Source organism: Schistocerca americana, chromosome X (assembly GCF_021461395.2).
Source record: "Schistocerca americana isolate TAMUIC-IGC-003095 chromosome X, iqSchAmer2.1, whole genome shotgun sequence".
Classification (NCBI taxonomy): domain Eukaryota; kingdom Metazoa; phylum Arthropoda; class Insecta; order Orthoptera; family Acrididae; genus Schistocerca; species Schistocerca americana.
Window position 1 is genome coordinate 25,817,542 of NC_060130.1, and position 25,344 is coordinate 25,842,885.

At 41.1% G+C, this 25,344-nt stretch overlaps 1 protein-coding gene across 1 annotated transcript in view; it reads left to right on the forward strand.

Moving 5' to 3' along the window:
• The window catches only part of LOC124554944 (molybdenum cofactor biosynthesis protein 1-like), a 67,136-nt gene extending 59,522 nt beyond the window's left edge, over positions 1 to 7,614 (forward strand). The window contains exon 8 of the mRNA XM_047128643.1: positions 7,559 to 7,614. Coding sequence (XP_046984599.1) covers positions 7,559 to 7,614 — 56 coding nt within the window. The remainder of the gene's footprint in view (positions 1 to 7,558) is intronic.
• The last annotated feature ends 17,730 nt before the right edge of the window (positions 7,615 to 25,344 follow it).

Below are 25,344 nucleotides of genomic sequence, written 5' to 3' on the forward strand. Positions count from 1 at the left end.
AATATTATGGAAATGAAAGAGGATGTAGATGAAGATGAAATGGGAGATATGATACTGCGTGAAGAGTTTGACAGAGCACTGAAAGACCTGAGTCGAAACAAGGCCCCCGGAGTAGACAATATTCCATTGGAACTACTGACGGCCATGGGAGAGCCAGTCCTGACAAAACTCTACCATCTGGTGAGCAAGATGTATGAAACAGGCGAAATACCCTCAGACTTCAAGAAGAATATAATAATTCCAATCCCAAAGAAAGCAGGTGTTGACAGATGTGAAAATTACCGAACTATCAGCTTAATAAGTCACAGCTGCAAAATACTAACACGAATTCTTTACAGACAAATGGAAAAACTAGTAGAAGCCAACCTCGGGGAAGATCAGTTTGGATTCCGTAGAAACACTGGAACACGTGAGGCAATACTGACCTTACGACTTATCTTAGAAGAAAGATTAAGGAAAGGCAAACCTATGTTTCTAGCATTTGTAGACTTAGAGAAAGCTTTTGACAATGTTGACTGGAATACTCTCTTTCAAATTCTAAAGGTGTCAGGGGTAAAATACAGGGAGCGAAAGGCTATTTACAATTTGTACAGAAACCAGATGGCAGTTATAAGAGTCAAGGGACATGAAAGGGAAGCAGTGGTTGGGAAGGGAGTAAGACAGGGTTGTAGCCTCTCCCCGATGTTGTTCAATCTGTATATTGAGCAAGCAGTAAAGGAAACAAAAGAAAAATTCGGGGTAGGTATTAAAATTCATGGAGAAGAAATAAAAACTTTGAGGTTCGCCGATGACATTGTAATTCTGTCAGAGACAGCAAAGGACTTGGAAGAGCAGTTGAATGGAATGGACAGTGTCTTGAAAGGAGGATATAAGATGAACATCAACAAAAGCAAAACAAGGATAATGGAATGTAGTCTAATTAAGTCGGGTGATGCTGAGGGAATTAGATTAGGAAATGAGGCACTTAAAGTAGTAAAGGAGTTTTGCTATTTGGGGAGCAAAATAACTGATGATGGTCGAAGTAGAGAGGATATAAAATGTAGGCTGGCAATGGCAAGGAAAGCGTTTCTGAAGAAGAGAAATTTGTTAACATCCAGTATAGATTTAAGTGTCAGGAAGTCATTTCTGAAAGTATTCATATGGAGTGTAGCCATGTATGGAAGTGAAACATGGATGATAAATAGTTTGGACAAGAAGAGAATAGAAGCTTTTGAAATGTGGTGCTACAGAAGAATGCTGAAGATTAGATGGGTAGATCACATAACTAATGAGGAAGTATTGAATAGGATTGGGGAGAAGAGAAGTTTGTGGCACAACTTGACCAGAAGAAGGGATCGGTTGGTAGGACATGTTCTGAGGCATCAAGGGATCACCAATTTAGTATTGGAGGGCAGCGTGGAGGGTAAAAATCGTAGAGGGAGACCAAGAGATGAATACACTAAGCAGATTCAGAAGGATGTAGGTTGCAGTAGGTACTGGGAGATGAAAAAGCTTGCACAGGATAGAGTAGCATGGAGAGCTGCATCAAACCAGTCTCAGGACTGAAGACCACAACAACAACAACAACAACAACAACAACAATATTTCATTCTGACAGCGTATTAATTCTGTAAATATTAGCTTCTCCAGTTTACTGTATTGTATTCACCTATTTTGACAATCTCGTGACAAATGATCAGGGTAGTATTCATTATATTAAAATGTTTTGTGTTATACATTCTGACATGTTCCACACCCTTGAGAATCATCTCATTTTTTCGGTGTATGTAACGAAAACTGAATCAAATCAAATGCAATCACCATCTCTCATCATGTAATAACTTCACTTCTTCTTCTTCCCTTGTCGTCTCCTGTTTTTCCAGTACTCATCCATCTCCTCCTCATGTTTTTCCCCCTTTATTCTATTCGTGTTGTTCTCAATCCCCTATTTCTTCTGCATCGAAAGCCTTTTATTTTTATTTTTATTTTTATTTTTATCGAGGTGAGTCTTTATGGACTGTGTGGTAACAACCGACTTCACTGTAGTGTCCAGGTCTTGTTCTTGCTCCAGCTTTGACTTCCTGCCAGTATCTTCTGAGCCCCTCCAAGAAGTACCTTTTTATGCCCTTCAGATAAGGGTCCTCACTGTCTTTCGGATGTTGATGCCATGTTAAAACCTTGGTAGTTGGTCACCAATCTTCTAAATTTGTTCCTTTCAGGAATTTCTCTCTGAGATACCAATCTGCTTAAGATCTTTTTCACATTCTTTGAACCATCTCGGCCTCGTTTTCTTAGATGGGATGAAACTCTGTATTCTTTTTGATAGTCGATCACCGTCCATTTTCATGAGATGACCATAAAATAACAATCATTTCTTTGTAATGGATGCTGTGATAGGTTCTGTCTTGCTGCACGATTCCTCATTTGCTCTCATTCGCCATTGTCCATCGACCCATATATTACCTTAGGATTTTCCTTAATATCCTACACTCACACTTTTCCAGCCGCTCAGCTTGACCTTGTCTATTCGTGGTCAAAGTTTTGGATGCTTATAAGCCCTCAGGTTTTACAACTGTATTATAATGTTGGAACTTGGCCCACATACTCGTAGACTTTTTGCTATAAGTATTCTTTGTCAGTTGGTATGCTTGGTCTAACTTCCTCATCCTGGCAATTGCTTCTTCTTTTAATCCATTCTCCTGGTGGATGACTTCACCGAGATACCTGAAATTCTTAACTCATCCGATTTTTTCCCAGGTTGGTTATCATCCATTCAGGTCCATCACAGATGTTCGTCATATATTTTGTCTTTTGAATAGAGATCTGGAGTCTAACTTTTTTCAGCAATTTCTGACAGCCTATTTATCTTGTTGACTGCTGACTCTATGTTGTTAGCAAAAATGGCCAGGTCAGCCGCAAAATCTAAGCAGTCAATGCACACCCCTTTGTTCTTAGGACCAAGTCTGAACCACTCTTCATTTGTTTCTTCTTGGGCTAATAACTTTCTCCACTCTCGAGTGACCTTTTCCAAGACACAATTGAAAAGGAGAGGGATAGTCCATCTCCTCGTCTTATGTCCGTTCAGATTGTAAAGGGAATTGATACCTCACCCATAAATTTAAATTTTGACGCTGTGTTAGTAAGAGTTTGTTTGATCAGCTTTCTTGAGGTATTATCCATCCCAAACTTTTCCAAAATATTCATTAATGCCTGTCAGTCGATGGAGTCATATACTTTTTGAAAATCAACAAACATGACCACATAGTTATTTCTTCCAGTTTTTTGGACCTGATGATGTTCTTCAGGCTAAAGATCTGTTCTGCGCAAGAATCGCCCTTTCGGAAACCAGCTTGATAGTCCCCAATCAGTTGGTTACAATGACCTTCTATTCTATTCTGTATCACTTTGGAGAGAATCTTATATGGAACAGATATACTAATGAGGTACCCCTATAGTTATTGACATTCTATTTATCACCTTTTTTGTGTAGACGATGGATTAAAGCTGACTGCCATTCAGTTGGTATCATCCCAGCTCTCCAGATCTCCTCAAAAAGTTGGACTAGTATATCTAGAGTTTCATTATTTGCCAGCTTCAGTAGTTCCACCACTATTGAATCCTCTCCAGCTGCCTTATTATTCTTAAAGTTGTTGATGATCTCTTTGGTCTCCTCTTTACTAGATGGAGATTAGGGGTAGTTTGTGGATTGGGGCACATGCAGGGAATCTTTCTTTCGGTTCATCACAATTAAGTAGGTTTTCAAAGTAACGAGACATGATCTTGCAGTTTTCTTTGTTGGTCAGGCCGAGTGTGGTGTGCATACTGTAAGACCTTCAGTACACACACCATCAGATTATTTGACTTGTTGCTCTAACGAAGTAAGCGAGTGTCAGCAATATGTCTCGTGGTCTTATCATGGTGTGTTTATCTTCTGCCATTCGGTCAGATGATAGAAATGCCACTTGCATGCTTAGAGTAGCAGATTGACGGTGACCAACTTTAAACAGAATTTGATTAATTTTCACACACATTTACTAAAATAATAACAAATATAAAAATTACTTAACTTGGTTCTGGATGCTATTTACAATTGACAATCTGAAGTTCTTTGGGATTGGTACGTTAATCTTATTCTCACATATATCTCAGATACTTGACAAAAGTGTCTATACATTTATCTTCATGGCTATGTACAGGAATATGGTAATCTTATCAGACGCAGACTGAATCTTGACTATGGACTGGTACAGACAATTGTAGAACTCGACGGACTGGTACAGACTAATGCAGACTGGTACAGACTAATGCAGACTCATACAGACTGGTGCAGACAAATGCAGACTGACTGATCGAAGGTCTTTACACTCGTTATAATACCTCGCACGTTCATGTATCACTGCGCGAGTGTGATGCGCGAGGAGAAAATGTTCTATGTTAGCAGCAATCTCATTGGCTGCGTTACATATTAATACGCGGATCGGCGGAAGCAGAATTTTGTCCGTCTCTATGGCAGCGCCATCTCATAGTGCGGAGATGGACGAGCGCTGCGCCTGCGCTGTTTTGCTTAGCGGGGCGCACTCTAGTGGGAAATTTGTGTACGCGCTGAATATGCGGAACTATGTACACAACACTGAGCTTTCCATTTTCGTCTCTAAAACAAAAACTAGGGGCTTGGTATCCTTTCAAGTTCGATTTGAACGTCTGATAGAAGTCTCTGACATTGTTTATCTGGAAACGCTGATCGATCTATTCTAACTGCTGTTTCTCATGCAATTGCTTAGACCTTCATAGAGTTCTGGCTGCATATTTTCGAACTTCATGGAATACATCAAAATCATCAGGACTCCTGGTAGAATTCCACTTTTTCCATGCACTTGCTGTTTAGGCCACCACCTCACCACAAACCTCATTCCACCATGTATGATTCCTCTTTTTAGCTGTCAGGATTGTAGTATTAGCTGCTTGTTGGATCATGGAGGCAATGTCTGCCCATTTATGGGATTCAACTGTCAGTTACTGGTGGCATTGTTCCAATATGTTTTGATTGATTTTGATCTTCGCAATATCATATTTATGAATTTTATTTCCGGTTTTCACGGTCTTATTGAGAGGGATGAAATTAATTTTGATCTTGGAGAGGTGATGATCCTTTTAAATTCAGTATTTTATCTGTAAAAAGGTTTCTTTCTATTATTTCTGATTGTTTGATGTTGTTTCTTTCTTATTTCTGTAATCCATGCTATCATTGAGTCCTTCTTCCAGTACTACTCATTCAGTAGAGGTCTCTAAAAAAAGATTAATCTTCTTTTAGCCATTACTTCTGATATTTTCTCAAAATTTTTGTAGATCTCCTCATTACTTCTCATTTTCCAGCCATCTGTAGCTTGTATTGCAATCATTATTTTCTAATAATGCTCCTTTGAGGAACCTCTGTTCTGTCCAGCTTATAGTTCATCATTAGGCATCCTCATCCATATAAACATCCTGGTCATACCACTGTGGGATAGTGTTTTAGTTTTGTTTTTTTAGTTGTACATTTCTTGTTGTAAATATCCTTTGTAAAACGATTTGCTCTCTCCAGTTTGCTGACTCTTGCATCTACTGTTAATTCTTCTAGTCCATTTTGTTGTACAGTTTGTCCAATATATTTAAATTTACTTACTAACGCTATTTTACATTTTTGTTTTTCTAAGAATGTTGATGCATTGTTTGAAATTGTCATCAATGTTGTTTTTTCGGCTGAAATTTTGGGACCAGCTCTCTTTGCTATTTCTTCCAAAAGATTTCTTTCAATAACTGTCTGTCAGATTTTTTGAAAGTATATCAGAATCATCTGCAGAAGCCAGGCAGTTTACCTTAATTCCATTTGTTATTCGTCCTAAAATTATTGGTTCAATTTTGTAATTTTTTTTTCTCCAAATTCCAGATACTTTCTATTTTTTCTAGAATGCAGTGTTACAGTAAAGGTGATAAACTGTCCCCTTGTCTAACACCAGTTTTTATTTCAAATGGTTGAGATACTTCTCCCATAAATTTAGCTTCAGTCACCCTATTTGCTAGTGTTTTGAGGATTATGTTTGCTTTAACACAAAATTCTTTGATGATTTTACCCATAATTTCTCTGCCTACCAAATCAAATGTTTTCTTGAAACCAATACGTGATACTATTATTGGTTTGGTGATTAACAGTCTGTGGAGAATTATCAATTTTCTAATAAACATCTGTTCTGTGCAGGGTCTTCCCTTTCTAGAGCTCCTTGAGATTCTCCCAGTTATTTGTCTAAAGTTTCTACAACTCTGTCCAGAGAATTTTTGATAATATTTTGTATACCACTGGCAGAAGTCAGGCATCTCTGCAATTGTTGACATTTTGTGTGTCCCCTTTTTTTCATAGCTGTGGATTAATGCTTTCAATAATCTCTTCAGCTTTCCAAATGTTCTCAAACAGCAGTTGTAGATCATTTGTGTGTTCTGACTATTTCAATAATTTTGCTGTAGTGGAGTCTTCATTTGTTGCTTTGAAGTTTTGGAAGATTTGATGGCTTCATGAATTTATTGCTCTGTTAGTGGAAAATCTTCCTCCAGATGTTGTGGGACTGCTATTATATATTGCTACAATGTGCTGTTATTATTGTTGTTGTTGTTGTTGTTGTTGTTTGGTTGCCTGTTCTTCAGCACTTTCTTTCTGTTTCCTTTATCTATTTGCCGCCATTTTAGCCCATTTACCGGTATTTTCAGCTTGTTCTTCACTTATTTGACCTTTTGGTGGCTCCTCTTGAAGAGATCTTATTTCTCAGCATTTAAAATTACATCATCTGCTGCTCTTTCGCAACTGAATTTCATCATGTCCATCTTCCTTGACTCAAGATCCTGAATTTTCATCCTTAATTCTTGAACAGTCTCATTTCTCTTTTTGTGTTTTCCAGATGAAGAAACTTTTGGTCCTCAAAGCTAAGATTAGTATCAGTTTTTTTATTTGTTTCTGCCTATGGCTGCTATATCTCTTTAGTTAGAATATTTTCTCTCTCTGTATTTGATTATAGTCTAAGTCTGAATATTTTTATAAGTACATTTATTGCTATAGCAATGAGTAAAATAAATTGTATTGCACTGCCTGTAGCATGTAGCACCATTTTGACTTTTAGTCCTCTTGCTGTACAAAAAGTAGCTTTGATGATTACTTAATGCAAGTATTTTGTAAGAGCTGTGGAACGGTTAGTATCTGTTTATATTTTTCTGATTAATTCAAGCTCGTCAATGCACATCCTGTGTTAAGGAAATATTTGCACTGAATTTACTGTGTGTTAAATATAAGCAGTGGATCCATTGGGGTAGTCTGTTTGGTAGAAATATGTCAAGGTGAACAAAACAGGAGATGGTGAAGGAAGAGAGGGAAAAGAACAACATTTGCTTCTCATCAGCATTATAACTGGGTTGCAACATTCAGTGAAAATTATCTGTGACAGGAAGTTGTCATAAATACATTTTTTGAAGAAACTTTATGTTTGTATAAGCATTTATTAAATTTAAAAAGTTGGATTTCATCTGTTAATACAAAAGATAATGTTTTGCATTGCAGGCATGATGAACCTGTCAAAGATGAAGAATCGGCCAATGATTCTTATTGGAGGATAACAGTATGTATAACTTAAACTTGAGATTCTTGAAAATAAAGCTAGTCAGTATTTCTTAACAGTACTGATTTAAATACATCTAAAAGATCGCTGTTACCTAAATGAAAGTTGACGGGCAAAGTCTTAGTGGACATTTGTATAAAATTGTCATAGGTGTTATTTACAAGAAGAGTAAGTAGTTTCAATAGGAATGTGGTGAGACATTTAACAAATGTCATGACCACACATTAATAGGACCTTATAACACTACCATTATGATATTAGTATGCTTTTACGTAAATAACAGAAACCCTGTCTCTATGTTGCCACGTATAACCCTCTTACTAAAATTTAGTTTAGTTTTAAAATAAAATACACTATCGAAGGATAGTCCTGTTTACAGGAAAAGATAATCAATAGAGTTATCCTTCTTACAGGATTTACCGTGTGTTGCGTCTAATGGATAAGTAAATTGGACTATTCACTTCTTTTCCTAAGATCTTACCCAGTGGCAAGATAGGAACACAGTATGAATAATAATATACTGAAGCTAGGAAAACTCATTTCCAAGTTCATTTAGTGGTTTAAAACATGTACTTAATGGTCACCAACCTATCCTGGCAATGAAATAGTGAAGTATTGGAGAAGCAGAAATGTGAATTTTGCCTACTTTCTTGCTACTGTTTAGTTTGGCTCTTCAAATAAATTACCCCACTTAAACAATTTTGGGCTGCATCTTTATACATTATGTTTTTAAAAAAGAAAAAGCCCAGTAGATAACTTCAAGGAAGGTAAAAAAAATTAGCCGGGGTGGGGGGGACTACCTTTAGAAAAGCACTTTCCATAATCAAGAAACTTAAATACTTAGACACTAAAGCACACACTTTTTAACTGAACATTTCACTTAAAGAAAACCTCTTTCTTGGTGGAATTTACTTTCAAAAGCTATTATTGTTTGAAATAATTCTGTGTAGGCATCTAACAGGTTCTAGTAACTTGGCTTCACTCTGATTGAATTTTATGTAAGCAAACCATAACACTTTGCAATAGTTAAGAAAACATTTTTATTATTTACACTAAAGCAATTTAAATGGTGCCTCTTTATATTAACTTGGCACTTCATAAGTCTGTAAAACAGGACACTCGGATTAATCAAACACCAGGAAGGAACCCTATACAGATGTATGATTAGGATGAAATAACAGGGTGAGCCAGTTTCCGTAAAGTTCAAGAATGATTATTAAAACACAGTTTAAATTAATGGTTCATGCTGTACAAAGGTAAAAATAGAAAAAAATCTTATCTGGTGGCTGTAGGCTTGAGTGTGGTGAACAGTTATGATGGCTACACTACCCACACTACGGCCTGCAAGTTTCTTGCTGTATGGGCTCAATTTCTCTTCTTGGCTTCATTCAGTTTTACATACAGTAGCTCAACAACTCGCAGCTATGCTGTAAGCTGTTTGCAGTCTTCAACCGAGGCATTTTTATGAAAATTTGCAGGCAAAGCTTCTGCTCCACAAAGGAGTTACCTCAATCACTGCTGCCTTCAGACTGTGTGACTTACTTCCCGAACTTGCTCAAGGTAGCACGCCAATTCGCCTTTCGCACCTCTTCCGTGCGCCACAGCCATTTTCGTTTCAAACAAAAGCACACTGGTTTTTACATAACACCTATTTCTTACATTGTTCCTAAGCATGACCATTTCTTAAATTGTCAAATTTACATCAACATGAACAATTTATACACACACATATTTTTAAATACAAAATGTTATCAAAACATTATTTAGACACTTGGTATCCTTTGTAGAGGACTTGGGCAGGTTTGTCCCATCCTAGTACACATTATTTTGTTACTTCCCTTCAGATATTCCATTTAGCTACATCTACAATAATTCCCAATGTTCTGACTTTTGAGGTGTCCAGTGTGGGTTGCTCTCCACTTCCTGGGTGTATTGTATCTAGTTAGCTTTTTCAAATTTCCATGAGGGTTTATCAATGTATTTTGTAACTGATATTTCAGCACCAATGATAACTTTTGTGAGCCAATGTACACTCCTTGAAAAATGTTTAGGTACTACTATTGAGTGATTCAGTGGTAATTTGTTCTCATCAGTGGAAAAGATGGATGGGTCAGGTTTTGTATCAGTTTCCATCTGCCTGCCCAAAACTTTTTAAATTCCTTGGCATCAAACTTAGATAATTTCTTGTGTGTTGATCCATTCGAACAATGGTTCTCTATTTTTGTCTCTATTTATGTATCTCCAGGTTGTGTTTTGGAATTAAAATCTTAAACATATACGTGCTGTCTAGTTGCTGTGTGTAAGACTAGTGTCAGACACTTTCCGTTAGGTGATTTGTGGACTGATGTAATAACCAGGCCTTTGAGTTTTATCCTAATTACTTCTACATCACTAATTTTCTGACAGCTTAAGCCAGCATAATCCAAGAGCTGTTTCTTTTTTCATTTATTGTGGATGCACCTAACAATTGAGAGGAGTATTGATATTGCTTTATATTGCGTAATCTTGCATGTAGCTGCTGAATTATCACCTAAATGCATTTCCTTTAGAGCTATAATACTGATGGCATGCTCATCATTTAATTTGCTTTGGTAACTGCATTTGTCACTTGTTAATCCTACGTTAATTTGCATAATATGGACACCTTGCCTGATAATTTTTGACTGTAAGCTCTGAGACGTGCTAGACCATCTTTTGTGTAGAGTTTTTGCTGTCTGCTCCTGCAGTCACACAGCCTTGGTGCACCATCTCAGGGGTTGTCTACATGCCCCACAACAGTCTTTTTGGTGTCCAGTGTGAATGATTCACTGGTAAATATCCTGTCCCATACACTTTTGTTTGTAGACAATACTACTGTGTTAGCTGACAATAGAAACCCTGAGCCAGGAAGCAGTAGTCTCAGTACCTCAGAGAATTAGTTTCAGGTAAAGTATATGGGTCTAACATATCTAAAATGCACATGGTTTAGTTTGGAAACCACACAAACAGCCAAATGTACACACCCGCAGTAGCTGCTAGGGGTGGGGGGGCAGAGTGATTGGAGAAGACAGTACATGGTCTGAATGGGAAAAGATTGGTGGGTACAGAAGAGAGAAGGGAAAAGGTAAAGTGAAACAGTGGGAAACAAATTAGCAGAGGTTTAGGTCAGGTGAATGGCACTAGATGTGCTGGAGAGACAATTTCCACCTGTGTAGTTCAGAGAAACTTGCACTGGAAGGGAATATCCAAATGGTATGTCTAGTGAAGCAGTTGTTGAAGTGGTGTACAGCCTCTTGGCAACTGCAATGTCAAGTCTGTGGTTTGCCACAGTTTGGTGCTAGACATTACTGCGAGTGAACAGTTGGTTACTTGTCATCCCTACATGGAAAATTGTATGGTAATTGCAGCATAGCTGATTTTTAACAGGTTGCTTTTGCACATGATCGTGCCTTTTATATGGTGGGAGATGCCTGCGACTGGACTGCTGTAGGAGGTGGTGGGTGGATTTGTGGGACAGGTCTTGCACCTGGGTCACTCACAGGATTAGTGGCGGACAAGTATGTTCTCTAGATTGTGCAGGCCGTGGAACACTACTTTGCAGGACATTGACCGTGAAAAACAGAGATTGCATCGGGATTGAATACAAAACACACAATGCCAAGTTAAGTACAAGAAGAGTGAATCTTCTAAGAGTTTGTGCTTCCAGCGTCTCCTGGTAGACCAGTATTAGATTCCGATGCACCAGTGCAGGTTTACTGTATCCCTTGGACTTTCATATTGACCGTGAAACACAGAAATTGCATCGTGATTGAATAAAAATGGCACAATGCCGACTTAAGTACAAGAAGAGTGAATCTTCTAAGACTTTGTGATTTGAGCGGCTCCTGGGAGACCAGTATTAGATTCCGACGAACCAGTGCAGGTTTACTGTATCCCTTGTACCTTCACATTGACCATGAAACACAGAAATTGGATCGGGATTGAATAGAATAGGCACTATGACGACTTAAGTACAAGAAGAGTGAATCTTCTAAGAGTTTGTGCTTTGAGCGGTTCCTGGGAGACCAGTATTAGATTCCGTTTCACCAGTGCAGGTTTGCTGAATCCCTTGGACCTTCACATTGACCATGAGACACAGAAATGCATCAGGATTGAATACAAAAGGCACAATGCCAGCATAAGTACAAGAAGAGTGAATCTTCTAAGAGTTTCTGCTTTGTACAGATTATGGAAGACCAGTATTAGATTGCGATGCACCAGTGCAGGTCTGCAGAATCCCTTGGACGTTCACATTGACCATGAAACTCCGAAATTCCATCGTGATTGAATACAATTTGGCTCTAATCCGACTTATGTACAAGAAGAGTGAATCTTCTAAGAGTTTGTGCTTTGAGCGACTCCTGGGGGTAAAGTATTAGATTCCGTTGCACCAGTGCAGGTTTACTGTATGCCTTGTACCTTCACTTTGACCATGAAACACAAAAATTGGATAGGGATTGAATAGAATAGGCACAATGACGACTTAAGTACAAGAAGAGTGAAACTTCTAAGAGTTTGTGTTTGAGCTGCTCGTGGCAGACCAGTATTATATTCCAATGCACCAGTGCAGGATTACTGTATCCCTTGGACTTTCACAGTGACCGTGTAACACAGAAATTGCATTGGGATTGAATACTAATGGCACATTTACGACTTAAGTACAGAAACAGTGAAACGTCTATGAGTTTGTAGTTTGGGCGTCTCCTGGGAGACCAGTAATAGACTCCGATTCACCAGTGCAGGTTTACTGAATCCTTTGGACCCTCACATTGATCATGAAACACAGAAATTGCATCGGGATTGAATACAAAAGGCACAATGCCGATTTAAGTACAAGAAGAGTGAATCTTCTGAGAGTTTGTTCTTTGAGCGGCTCCTGGGAGACCAGTATTAGATTCCGATGCAGCAGTGCAGGTTTCCTGTATCCCTTGGACCTTCTCATTGACCGTGACACACAGAAATTGGATCGGGATTGAATACAAAAGGCACAATGCCGACTTAGGTACAAGAAGACTGAATCTTCTAAGATTTTGAACTTTGAACGGCTCCTGGGAGACCAGTATTAGATTCCGATGCACCAGTGCAGGTTTACTGAATGTCTTGGACCTTCACAATGTGCATGAAACACAGATATTGCATCAGGATTGAATACAAAAGGCACAATGCCGACTTAAGTACAAGAGGAGTGAATCTTCCAAATGTTTGTGCTTTGAGTGGCTCCTGTAATACGTGTATTAGATTCCCATGCACCAGTGCAGGTTTACTGAATGCTTTGGACCTTCACATGGCCAGGATGCACAGAAATTGCATCGGGATTGAATACAAAACACCCAATGCCGACTTAAGTACATGAGGAGTGAATCTCCTAAGTGGTTGTGCTTAGAGCGTCTCCTGGGAGACCAGTATTAGATTCCGCTGCACCAATGCAGGTTTACTCTATCCCTTGGACTGTCACATTGACCATGTAACACAGAAATTGGAGCGGGATTGAATACAAACGGCTTAATGCCGACCTAAGTACAAGAAGAGTGAATCATCTAAGAATTTGAGTTTTGAGCGGCTCCTGGGAGACCAGTATTAGATTCCAATGCATCAATGCAGGTTTACTGTATCCCTTCGACTTTCACATTGACCATGATACACAGAAAACGCATCGGGATTGAATTGAAATGGAACAATGCCGACTTAAGTACAAGAAGAGTGTATCTTCCATGCGTTTCTGCTTTGAGCGTATCCTGGGAGACCAGTATTACATTCCGATGCACCAGTTCAGGTTTACTGTATCCCTTTGACCTTCATATTGACCATGAAACGCAGAAATTGCACCGCAATTGAATACAAAAGACACAATGCCGAATTAAGTACAAGAAGAATGAATCTTCTAAGAGTTTGTGATTTGAGCGGCTCATGGGGGACCAGTATTAGATTCCGGTGCACCAGCGCAGGTTTACTGTATCCTTTCGACTTTCACATTAACCACGAAACACAGAAATTTCATCTGCATTGAATACGATAGGCTCTACGCCGCCTTATGTACAAGATGAGTGAATCTTCTAAGAGTTTGTGCTTTGAGCGACACTTAATGGGTAAAGTATTAGATTCCGATGCTCCAGTGCAGGTATACTGTATACCTTGGACCTTCACATTGACCATGAAACACAGAAATTGCATCGGGATTGAATACAAAAGGCTTAATGCCGACATAAGTACAAGAAGAGTGAATCATCTAAGAATATGAGTTTTGAGCGACTACTGGGAGACCAGTATTGGATCCCGATGCACCAGTGCAGTTTTACTGTGTCCCTTGGACTTTAACATTGACCATGAAACACAGAAATTGCATCATAATTGAATAGAAAACACCGAATGCCGACTTAAGTACAAGAGGAGTGAATCTCCTAAGAGGTTGTGCTTAGAGCGTCTCCTGGGAGACCAGTATTAGATTCCGCTGCACCAATACAGGTTTATTCTATCCCTTGGACTGTCACATTGACCATGTAACACAGAAATTGGATCGCTATTGAATACAAATGGCTTAATGCCTCTTAAGTACAAGAGTGAATCATCTAAGAATTTGAGTTTTGAGCGGCTCCTGGGAGACCAGAATTAGATTCCAATGCATCAATGCAGGTTTACTGTATCCCTTCGACTATCACATTGACCATGAAACACAGAAATTGCATCGGGATTGAATTCAAATGGAACAATGACGACTTAAGTACTAGAAGAGAGAATCTTCTAAGAGTTTGTGATTTGAGCGGCTCCTGGGGGACCAGTATTAAATTCCGAAGCACCAGTGCAGGTTTATCGATTCCCTTGGACTTTCACATTGATCATGAGACATAGAAATTACATCGGGATTGAATACAAAACACACAATGCCGACTTAAGTACAAGAAGAGTGATTCTTCTACGATTTTGTGTATGAGCGGCTCCTTGGAGACCAGTATTAGATTCCGATGCACCAATGCAGGTTTACTGTATCCCTTGGACCTTCACATTGACCATGAGACACAGAAATTGCATCGGGATTGAATACAAAAGGCACAATGCCGACTTAAGTACAAGAAGAGTGAATCATCTAAGAGTTTGAGCTTTGAGCGTCAACTGGTAGACCAGTATTAGATTCCGATGCACCAGTTCAGGCTAACAGTATCCCTTGAACACTCACATTGATCATGAATTTGAGCAAATGGCATCGCGATTGAATACAAAAGGCACAATACCGGCTAAAGTGCAAGAAGAGTGAATCTTCTAAGAGATTGTGCATGAGCGGCTCCTGGGAGACCAGTATTAGATTCCGATGCACCAATGCAGGTTTACTGTATCCCTTGGACCTTCGCATTGACCATGAGGCACAGAAATTGCATCGGGGTTGAATACAAAATGCAAAATGCCGACTTTAGTACAAGAAGAGTGAAGCTTTTAAGAGTTTCTGCTTTGAGCGGCTGCTGGGAGACCAGTATTAGATTCCGATGCACCAGTGCAGGTTTATTGAATCCCTTGGACCTTCAAATCGAACATAAAACACAGAAATTGCGTCGGGATTGAGAACAAAAGGCACAATGCCGAATTAAGTACAAGGAGAGTGAATCTTCTAAGAATTTGTGCTTTGAGAATCTCCTGGAGCCAAGTATTAGATTCCGATGTACCAGTGCAGGTTTAGTGAATCCCTTGGACCCTAACATTGACCATGAAACACTGGAAATGCATCGGGATTGAATACAAAAGTCACAATGCCGACTTAAGTACAAGAATAGTAAATCTTCTAATAGTTTGTGCTTTGAACGGCTCCTTGGTGACCAGTAGTAGATTCCTATGCACCAGTGCTGGTTTACTGTATCCCTTCGACTTTTGCGTTTACCATGAAACACAGAAATTGCATCGGGATTGAATTCAAAAGGCAAAATGCCGACTTAAGTGCAAGAAGAAAGAATGTTTTAAGAGTTTGTGCTTTGTGCGGCTCCTGGGAGACCAGTATTAGTTTCCGATGCATCAGTGCTGGTTTACTTTATCCCTTGGACCTTCACATTGACCTTGAGAGACGTAAATTATATCGGGATTGAATACAAAAGCACAATGCCGACTCAAGTACAAGAAGAGTGAAGCTTCTAAGAGTGTCTGCTTTGTGCGGCTCCTGGGAGACCAGTATTAGATTCGGATGCACCAGTTCAGGTTTACTGTATACTTTGGACCTTCCTATTGACCATGAAACACAGAAATTGCATCTCGATTAAATACAAAAGGCACAATGCCGACTTAAGTAAAAGAAGAGTGAATCTTCTAAGAGTTTGTGGTTTGAGCGCTCCCTGGGAGACCAGTATCATATTCCAATGCACCACTGCAGGTTTGCTGTATCCCTCCGACTCTCACATTGACCATGAAACACAGAAAAACATCGGGATTGAATACAAAAGGCACAATGCAGACTTAGGTACAAGAAGAGTGAATCTTCTAAGAGCTTGTGTTTTGAGCTGCTCCTGGGAGACAAGAATTAAATTCCGATGCACAAGTGCAGGTTTGCAGCATTCCTTGGACCTTCTCATTGATCATGAGACACTGAAAATGCATCGGGATTCAATACAAAATGCACAATGCCGACTTAAGTACAAGAAGAGTGAATCTTCTAAGTGTTTGTGCTTTGAGCGGCTCCTGGGAGACCAGTATTAGATTCCGATGCACCAGTACAGGTTTACTGTATCCCTTGGACCTTCACATTGACCAAGAAACACAGAAATTGGATCAGGAGTGAATACAAAAAAGCACAATGCCGACTTAACTACAAGAATAGTGAATCTTCTAAGAGTTTGTGCTTTGAGCGGCTCCTGGGAGACCAGTATTAGATTCCATTGCACCAGTGCTGATTTACTGTAGCGCTTAAACATTCACATTGACCATGAAACACAGAAAATGCATCGGGATTGAATACAAAAGGCACAATGCCGATTTAAAGACATGAAGAGTGAATCGTCTAAGAGTATGTGCTTTGAGTTTGTCCTGGTAGACCAGTATTAGATTTCGATGCACCAGTGCAGGTTTACTGAACGACGTGGACCTTCACATTGGGCATGAAACACAGAAATTGCATCACGATTGAATACCAATGGCACAATGCCGACTTATCTACAATTGTAGTTAATCTTCTAAGTATTTGTGCTTTGAGCGGTCCCTGGGGGGCAAGTATTAGATTCCAATGCACCAGTGCATGTTACTGTATACCTTGGACCTTCACATTGACCATGAAGCACTGAAAATGCATCGGTATTGAACACAAAAGGCACAATGCCGACTTCAGTACAAGAAGAGTGAGTCTACTCAGAGTTTGTGTTTTGAGCTGCTACTGGGAGACCTGATATAAATTCCGATGCACAAGTGCAGGTTTATAGCATTCGTTGGACCTTCACATTGACCATGAAACACAGAAATTGAATCGGGATTGAATACAATAGGCACAATGCTGACTTAAGTACAAGAAGATTGAAACTTCTAAGAGTTTGTGATTTGAGCGGCTCCTGGCAGACCAGTATTAGATTCCGATGCACCAGTGCAGGTTTACTGAATCCCTTGGACCTTTACATTGTCCTTGAGACACATAAATTACACCGGGATTGAATACAAAACGCACAATGCCGACGTAAGTACAAGAAGAGTGAATCTTCTAAGAGTTCGTGCTTTGAGCGGCTCCTGGGAGACCAGTATTAGATTCCAATGCACCAATCGACTTTTACTGTATCCCTTGGAACTTCACATTGATCATAAAACACAGAAATTGCATCGAGATTGAATTCAAAAGGCAAAATGCCGACTTAAGCGCAAGAAGAGTGAATGTATTAAGAGTTTGTGCTTTGTGCGGCTCCTGGGAGACCAGTATTAGTTTCCGATGCATCAGTGCTGGTTTACATTATTCCTTGGACTTTCGCATTGACCATGAAACATAGAATTTGCTTCGGGATTGAATACAAATTGCACAATGCCGACTTAAGTACAAGGAGAGTGAATCTTCTAAGAGTTTGTGCTATGAGCGGCTCCTTGATGACCAGTATTAGATTCCGTTGCAACAGTGCTATTTTACTGTATCGCTTCGACTTTCGCGTTTACCATGAAATACAGAAATCGCATCGGGATTGAATACATAAGGCACAATGCCGACTTAAGTACAACAAGTGTGTATCTTCCAAGTGTATGTGCTTTGAGTGGCTCCTGGGAGACCAGTTTTAGATTCCCATGCACCAGTGCAGGGTTACTGAATCCCTTGGACCTTCACATTGACCATGATGCACAGAAAATGCATCGGGATTGAATACAAAAGACTCAATGCTGACTTATGTACAAGAAGAGTGAATCTTCTAAAAGCTTCTGCCATGTACGGCTACTGGGAGACCAGTATTAGATTCCAATGCACCAATGCAGGCTTACTGTATACCTTGGACTTTCACATTGACCATGAAACAAAGAAATTGCACCGCGATTGAATACAAAAGACACAATGCAGCATTAATTACAATAAGAGTGAACCTTCTAAGAGTTTGTGATTTGAGCGGCTCCTGGGAGACCAGTATTAGATTCCGATGCACCAGTGTAGGTTTACTGTATCCTTTGGACCTTCACATTGACCATGAAACACAGAAATTGAATCGGGATTGCATACAAAGGCACAATGCCGACTTAAGTACGAGAGGAGTGAATCTTTACGAGTTTGTGGTTTGTGCGGCTCCTGGGGGACCAGTATTAGATTCCGATGCACCAGTGCAGGTGTACTGTAACCCTTGGACATTCACATTGACCATGAAGCACAGAAATTGCATTGGGATTGAATACTAAAGGCACAATGCCGACTTAAGTACAAGAGGAGTGAATCTTCTAAGAGTTTGTGGTTTGAGTGGCTCCTGGGGGACCAGTATTAGATTCCAATGCACCACTGCAAGTTTACTGTATCCCTTGGACATTAACATTGACAATGAAATACAGAAATTGCATCGGGATAGAATGCAAAAGACAGAATGCAGCCTTAAGTACAAGTAGAGTGAATCTTCTACGACTTTGTGCTTTGCGCGGCTCCCTTTAGACCATTATTACAATCCGATGCGCTATTCTAGCTTAACTGTATCCCTTGGACCTTCATGTTGACCATGAAACACAGAAATTGCACCGTGATTTGATACAAAAGACACAATGCCGTATTAAGTACAAGAAGAGTGAATCTTCTAAGGGTTTGTGATTTGAGCGGCTCCTGGGAGACCAGTATTAGATTCCGATGCACCAGTGCAGGTTTAATGAATCCCTTGGACCTTCACATTGACCATGAGAGACAGAAACTACATCGGGATTGAATACAAAAATCACAATGCCGACTTAAGTACAAGAAGAGTGAATCTTCTAAGAGTTTCTGCTTTAAGCGACTCCTGGGAGACCAGTGTTAGATTCCAGTGCACCAGTGCAGGTTTACAGTATACCTTGGACCTTCACATTGACCATGAAACACAGAAAATGCATCGGGATTGAATACAAAAGGCACAATGCCGACTCAAGTACAAGAAGAGTGAATCTGCTAAGAGCTTGTGTTTTGAGCTGCTCCTGGGAGACCAGTATTAGTTTCCGATGCACCAGTGCAGATTTACTGTATCCCTTCGACTGTCACATTGACCATGAAAAACAGAAATCGCATGGGGATTGAATACCAAATCCTTAATGCCGACCTAAGTACAAGAAGAGTGAATCTTCTAAGAATTTGTGCTATGGGCAACTCCTGCGAGACCAGTATAAGATTCCAAAGCACCAGTTCAGGTTTACTGTATACTTTGGAGCTTCCTATTGACCATGAAACACTGAAATTGCATCGCGATGAAATGCAGAAGGCACAATGCCGACTTAAGTACAAGAAGAGTGAATCTTCTAAGAGTTTGTGGTTTGAGCGGCTCCTGGGAGACCAGTTATTGATTCCGATGCACCAATGCAGGTTTAGTGTATCCCTCGGACCTTCACATTGTGCATGAAACACAGAAATTGCATCGCGATTGAATACCAAAGGCACAATGCCGACTTTAGTACAATTAGAGTTAATCCTCTAAGAGTTTGTGCTTTGAGCGGACCCTGGGGGTCAAGTATTAGATTCCGATGCACCAGTGCAGGTTACTGTATACCTTGGACCTTCGCATTGACCATGAGACACTGAAAATGCATTGGGATTGAATACAAAATGCACAATGCCCACTTAAGTACAAGAATAGTGAATCTTCTAAGGGTTTGTGTTTTGAGCTGCTCCAGGGAGACCAGAATTAAATTCCGATGCACAAGTGCAGGTTTGCAGCATTCCTTGGACATTCTCATTGACCATGAAACACAGGAATTGAATCGGGATTGAATACAATAGGCACAATGCCGACTTAAGTACAAGAAGAGTGAATCTTCTAAGTGTTTGTGCTTTGAGCGGCTCCTGGGAGACCAGTATTAGATTCAGATGCACCAGTACAGGTTTACTGTATCCCTTGGACCTTCACATTGACCGAGGAACACAGAAATTGGATCAGGATTGAATACAAAAGGCACAATGCCGACTTAACTACAAGAATAGTGAATCTTCTAAGAGGTTGTGCTTTGAGCGCCTCCTGGGGGACGAGTATTAGATTCCATTGCACCAGTGCTGATTTACTGTAGCGCTTAAACATTCACATTGACCATGAAACACAGAAAATGCATCAGGATTGAATACAAAAGGCCCATTCCGACTTATTTACATGAAGAGTGAATCGTCTAAGAGATTGTGCTTTGAATTTGTCCTGGCAGACCAGTATTAGTTTCCGATGCACCAGTGCAGGTTTACTGTATCCCTCGGACGGTCACATTGTGCATGAAACACAGATAATGCATCGCGATTGAATACCAAAGGCATAATTCCGCCTTAAGTACAATTAGAGTTAATCATCTAAGAGTTTGTGCTTTGAGCGGCCCCTGGGGGTCAAGTATTAGATTCCTATGCACCAGTGCATGTTTCTGTATACCTTGGACCTTCACATTGACCAAAAAACACAGAAATTAGATCAGGATTGAATACAAAAGGCACAATGCCGACTTAACTACAAGAATACTGAAACTTCTAAGAGTTTCTGCTTTGAGCGGCTCGTGGGAGACCAGTATTAGATTCTGATGCACCAGTGTGGGTTAACTAAATCCCTTGGGCTTTCACACTGAGCATGAAACACAGATAGTGCATCGGGATTGAATACAAAAGGCAGAATGCCGACTTAAATACACTCCTGGAAATGGAAAAAAGAACACATTGACACCGGTGTGTCAGACTCACCATACTTGCTCCGGACACTGCGAAAGGGCTGTACAAGCAATGATCACACGCACGGCGCAGCGGACACACCAGGAACCGCGGTGTTGGCCGTCGAATGGCGCTAGCTGCGCAGCATTTGTGCACCGCCGCCGTCAGTGTCAGCCAGTTTGCCGTGGCATACGGAGCTCCATCGCAGTCTTTAACACTGGTAGCATGCCGCGACAGCGTGGACGTGAATCGTATGTGCAGTTGACGGACTTTGAGCGAGGGCGTATAGTGGGCATGCGGGAGGCAGGGCGGACGTACCGCCGAATTGCTCAACACGTGGGGCGTGAGGTCTCCACAGTACATCGATGTTGTCACCAGTGGTCGGCGGAAGGTGCACGTGCCCGTCGACCTGGGACCGGACCGCAGCGACGCACGGATGCACGCCAAGACCGTAGGATCCTACGCAGTGCCGTAGGGGACCGCACCGCCACTTCCCAGCAAATTAGGGACACTGTTGCTCCTGGGGTATCGGCGAGGACCATTCGCAACCGTCTCCATGAAGCTGGGCTACGGTCCCGCACACCGTTAGGCCGTCTTCCGCTCACGCCCCAACATCGTGCAGCCCGCCTCCAGGGGTGTCGCGACAGGTGTGAATGGAGGGACGAATGGAGACGTGTCGTCTTCAGCGATGAGAGTCGCTTCTGCCTTGGTGCCAATGATGGTCGTATGCGTGTTTGGCGCCGTGCAGGTGAGCGCCACAATCAGGACTGCATACGACCGAGGCACACAGGGCCAACACCCGGCATCATGGTGTGGGGAGCGATCTCCTACACTGGCCGTACACCACTGGTGATCGTCGAGGGGACACTGAATAGTGCACGGTACATCCAAACCGTCATCGAACCCATCGTTCTACCATTCCTAGACCGGCAAGGGAACTTGCTGTTCCAACAGGACAATGCACGTCCGCATGTATCCCGTGCCACCCAACGTGCTCTAGAAGGTGTAAGTCAACTACCCTGGCCAGCAAGATCTCCGGATCTGTACCCCATTGAGCATGTTTGGGACTGGATGAAGCGTCGTCTCACGCGGTCTGCACGTCCAGCACGAACGCTGGTCCAACTGAGGCGCCAGGTGGAAATGGCATGGCAAGCCGTTCCACAGGACTACATCCAGCATCTCTACGATCGTCTCCATGGGAGAATAGCAGCCTGCATTGCTGCGAAAGTTGGATATACACTGTACTAGTGCTGACATTGTGCATGCTCTGTTGCCTGTGTCTATGTGCCTGTGGTTCTGTCAGTGTGATCATGTGATGTATCTGACCCCAGGAATGTGTCAATAAAGTTTCCTCTTCCTGGGACAATGAATTCACGGTGTTCTTATTTCAATTTCCAGGAGTGTACAAGAAGATAGAATCTTCTACGAGTTTGTGCTTTGAGCAGCTGCTGGGAGACCAGTATTAGATTCCGATGCACCAGTACAGGTTTATTGAATTCCTTGGACCTCCAAATTGAACATGAAACACAGAAATTGCGTCGGGATTGAAAACAAAAGGCACAATGCCGACTTAAGTACAAGGAGAGTGAATCTTCTAAGAGTTTGTGCTTTGAGCATCTCCTTTGGTCCAGTATTAGATTCCGATGCACCAGTGCAGGTTTAGTGAATCCCTTGGACCCTAACATTGACCATGAAACACTGCAAATGCATCGGGATTGAATACAAAAGTCACAATGACGACTTAAATACAAGTATAGTGAATCTTCTAAGAGTTTGTGCTTTGAGCGGCTCCTTGGTGACCAGTATTAGATTCCTATGCACCAGTGCTGGTTTACTGTATCCCTTCGACTTTCGCGTTTACCATGAAACACAGAAATTGCATCGGGATTGAATACATAAGGCACAATGTCGACTTAAGTACAAGAAGTGTGAATCTTCCAAGTGTATGTGCTTTGAGTGGCTCCTGGGAGACCAGTTTTAGATTCCCATGCACCGTTGCAGGGTTACTGAATCCCTTGGACCTTCACATTGACCATGATGCACAGAAGATGCATCGAGATTGAATTCCAAAGGCAAAATGCCGACTTAAGTACAAGAGGAGTGAATCTTCTAAGAGTTTGTGGTTTGAGCGGCTCCTGGGGCACCAGTATTAGATTCTGATGCACCAGTGCAGGTTTACAGTAACCCTTGGACATTCACATTGACCATGAAGCACAGAAATTGCATCGGGATTGAATACAAAAGGCACAATGCCAACATAACTACAAGAAGAGTGAATCTTCTAAGATTTTGCGCTTTTAGCAACTCCTGGGAGACCAGTATCAGGTTCCGATGCACCAGTTCAGGTTTACGGTATACTTTGGACCTACCTATTGACCATGAAACACAGAGATTGCATCGCAATTAAATTGAAAAGGCACAATGCCGACGTAAGTACATGAAGATTGAATCTTCTAAGAGTTTGTGGTTTGAGCGGCTCCTGGGAGACCAGTTTTTGATTCCGATGCACCAATGCAGGTTTACTGTATCCCTCGGACCTTCACATTGTGCATGAAACACAGAAATTGCATCGCGATTGAATACCAAAGGCACAATGCCGACTTTAGTACAATTAGAGATAATCTTCTAAGAGTTTGTGCTTTGAGCGGACCCTGGGGGTCAGGTATAAGATTCCGATGCACTAGTGCAGGTTACTGTAACTCTTTGACCCTCACATTGACCATGAGACACAGAAACTACATCGGGATTGAATACAAAATGCACAATGCCGACTTATGTACAAGAAGAGTGAATCTTGAAAGAGTTTCTACTTTAAGCGACTCCTGGGAGACCAGTATTAAATTCCGATGCACCAGTGCAGGTTTACTGTATCCCTTTGACTTTCACATTGACCATGAAACACAGAAATTTCATCGGGATTAAATACAATAGGCTCTATGCCGCCTTATGTACAAGATGAGTGAATCTTCTAAGAATTTGTGCTTTGAGCGATTCCTGATGGGTAAAGTATTAGATTCCGATGCACCTGTGCAGCTATACAGTACACCTTGGACCTTCACATTGACCATGAAACACAGAAAATGCATCAGGATTGAATACAAAAGGCACAATGCCGACTTAAATACATGAAGAGTGAATTGTCTAAGAGTTTGTGGTTTGAGCTGCTACTGGGAGACCCGATCTAAATTCCGAAGCACAAGTGCTGCTTTAAAGCATTCGTTGGACATTCACATTGACCATGAAACACAGAAATTGAATCGGGATTGAATACAATATGCACAATGCCGACTTAAGTACAAGAAGTGTGAATCTTCTAAGAGTTTGTGCTTTGAGCGGCTCCTTGGAGACCAGTATTAGATTCCAATGCACCAGTGCAGATTTACTGTATCCCTTGGACCTTCACAGTGCCCATGAAACACAGAAAATGCATTGGGATTGAAAACAAAAGGCACATAGCCGATTTAAGTACAAGAAGAGTGAAACTTCTAAAAGTTTCTGCTTTGAGCGGCTCCTGGCAGACCAGTATTAGATTTCGATGCACCAGTGCTGGTTTACTGTATCCATTCGACTTTCGCGTTGACCATGAAACACAGAAATTGCATCGGGATTGAATACATAAGGCACAATGCCGACTTAAGTCCAAGTAGTGTGAATCTTCCAAGTGTTTCTTCTTTGAGACACTTCTGGGAGACCTGTATTTGATTCCCATGCACCAGTGCAGGTTTACTGAATCCCTTGGACCTTCACATTGCCCATGATGTACCGAAATTGCATCAGGATTGAATACAAAAGGCTCAATGCCGACTTAAGTACAAGAAGAGTGAATCTTCTAAGAGTTTGCGCTTTGAGCGGCTCGTGGGAGACCAGTATTAGATTCTGATGCACCAGTGTGGGTTAACTGTATCCCTTGGACTTTCACATTGACCATGAAACACAGATAGTGCATCGGGATTGAATACAAAAAGCTGAATGCCGACCTAAATACAAGAAGAGTGAATCATCTACGAGTTTGTGCTTTGAGCGGCTGCTGGGAGACCAGTATTAGATTCCGATGCACCAGTGCAGGGTTACTGTATCCCTCGGACCTTCACATTGTGCATGAAACACAGAAATTGCATTGCGATTGAATACCAAAGGCACAATGCCTACATAACTGCAATTAGAGTTAATCTTGTAAGAGTTTGTGCTTTGAGCGGCCCCTGTGGGTCAAGTATTGGATTCCGATGCACCAGTGCAGGTTACTGTATACCTTGGACCTTCACATTGACCATGAAGCACTGAAAATGCATCGGGATTGAATACAACATGCACAATGCCGACTTAAGTACAACAAGAGTGAATCTTCTAAGAATTTGTGTTTTGAGCGGCTCGTGGGAGACCAGTATTAGTTTCCAATGCACCAGTGCAGATTTACTGTATCGCTTGGACTTTCATATTGACTAT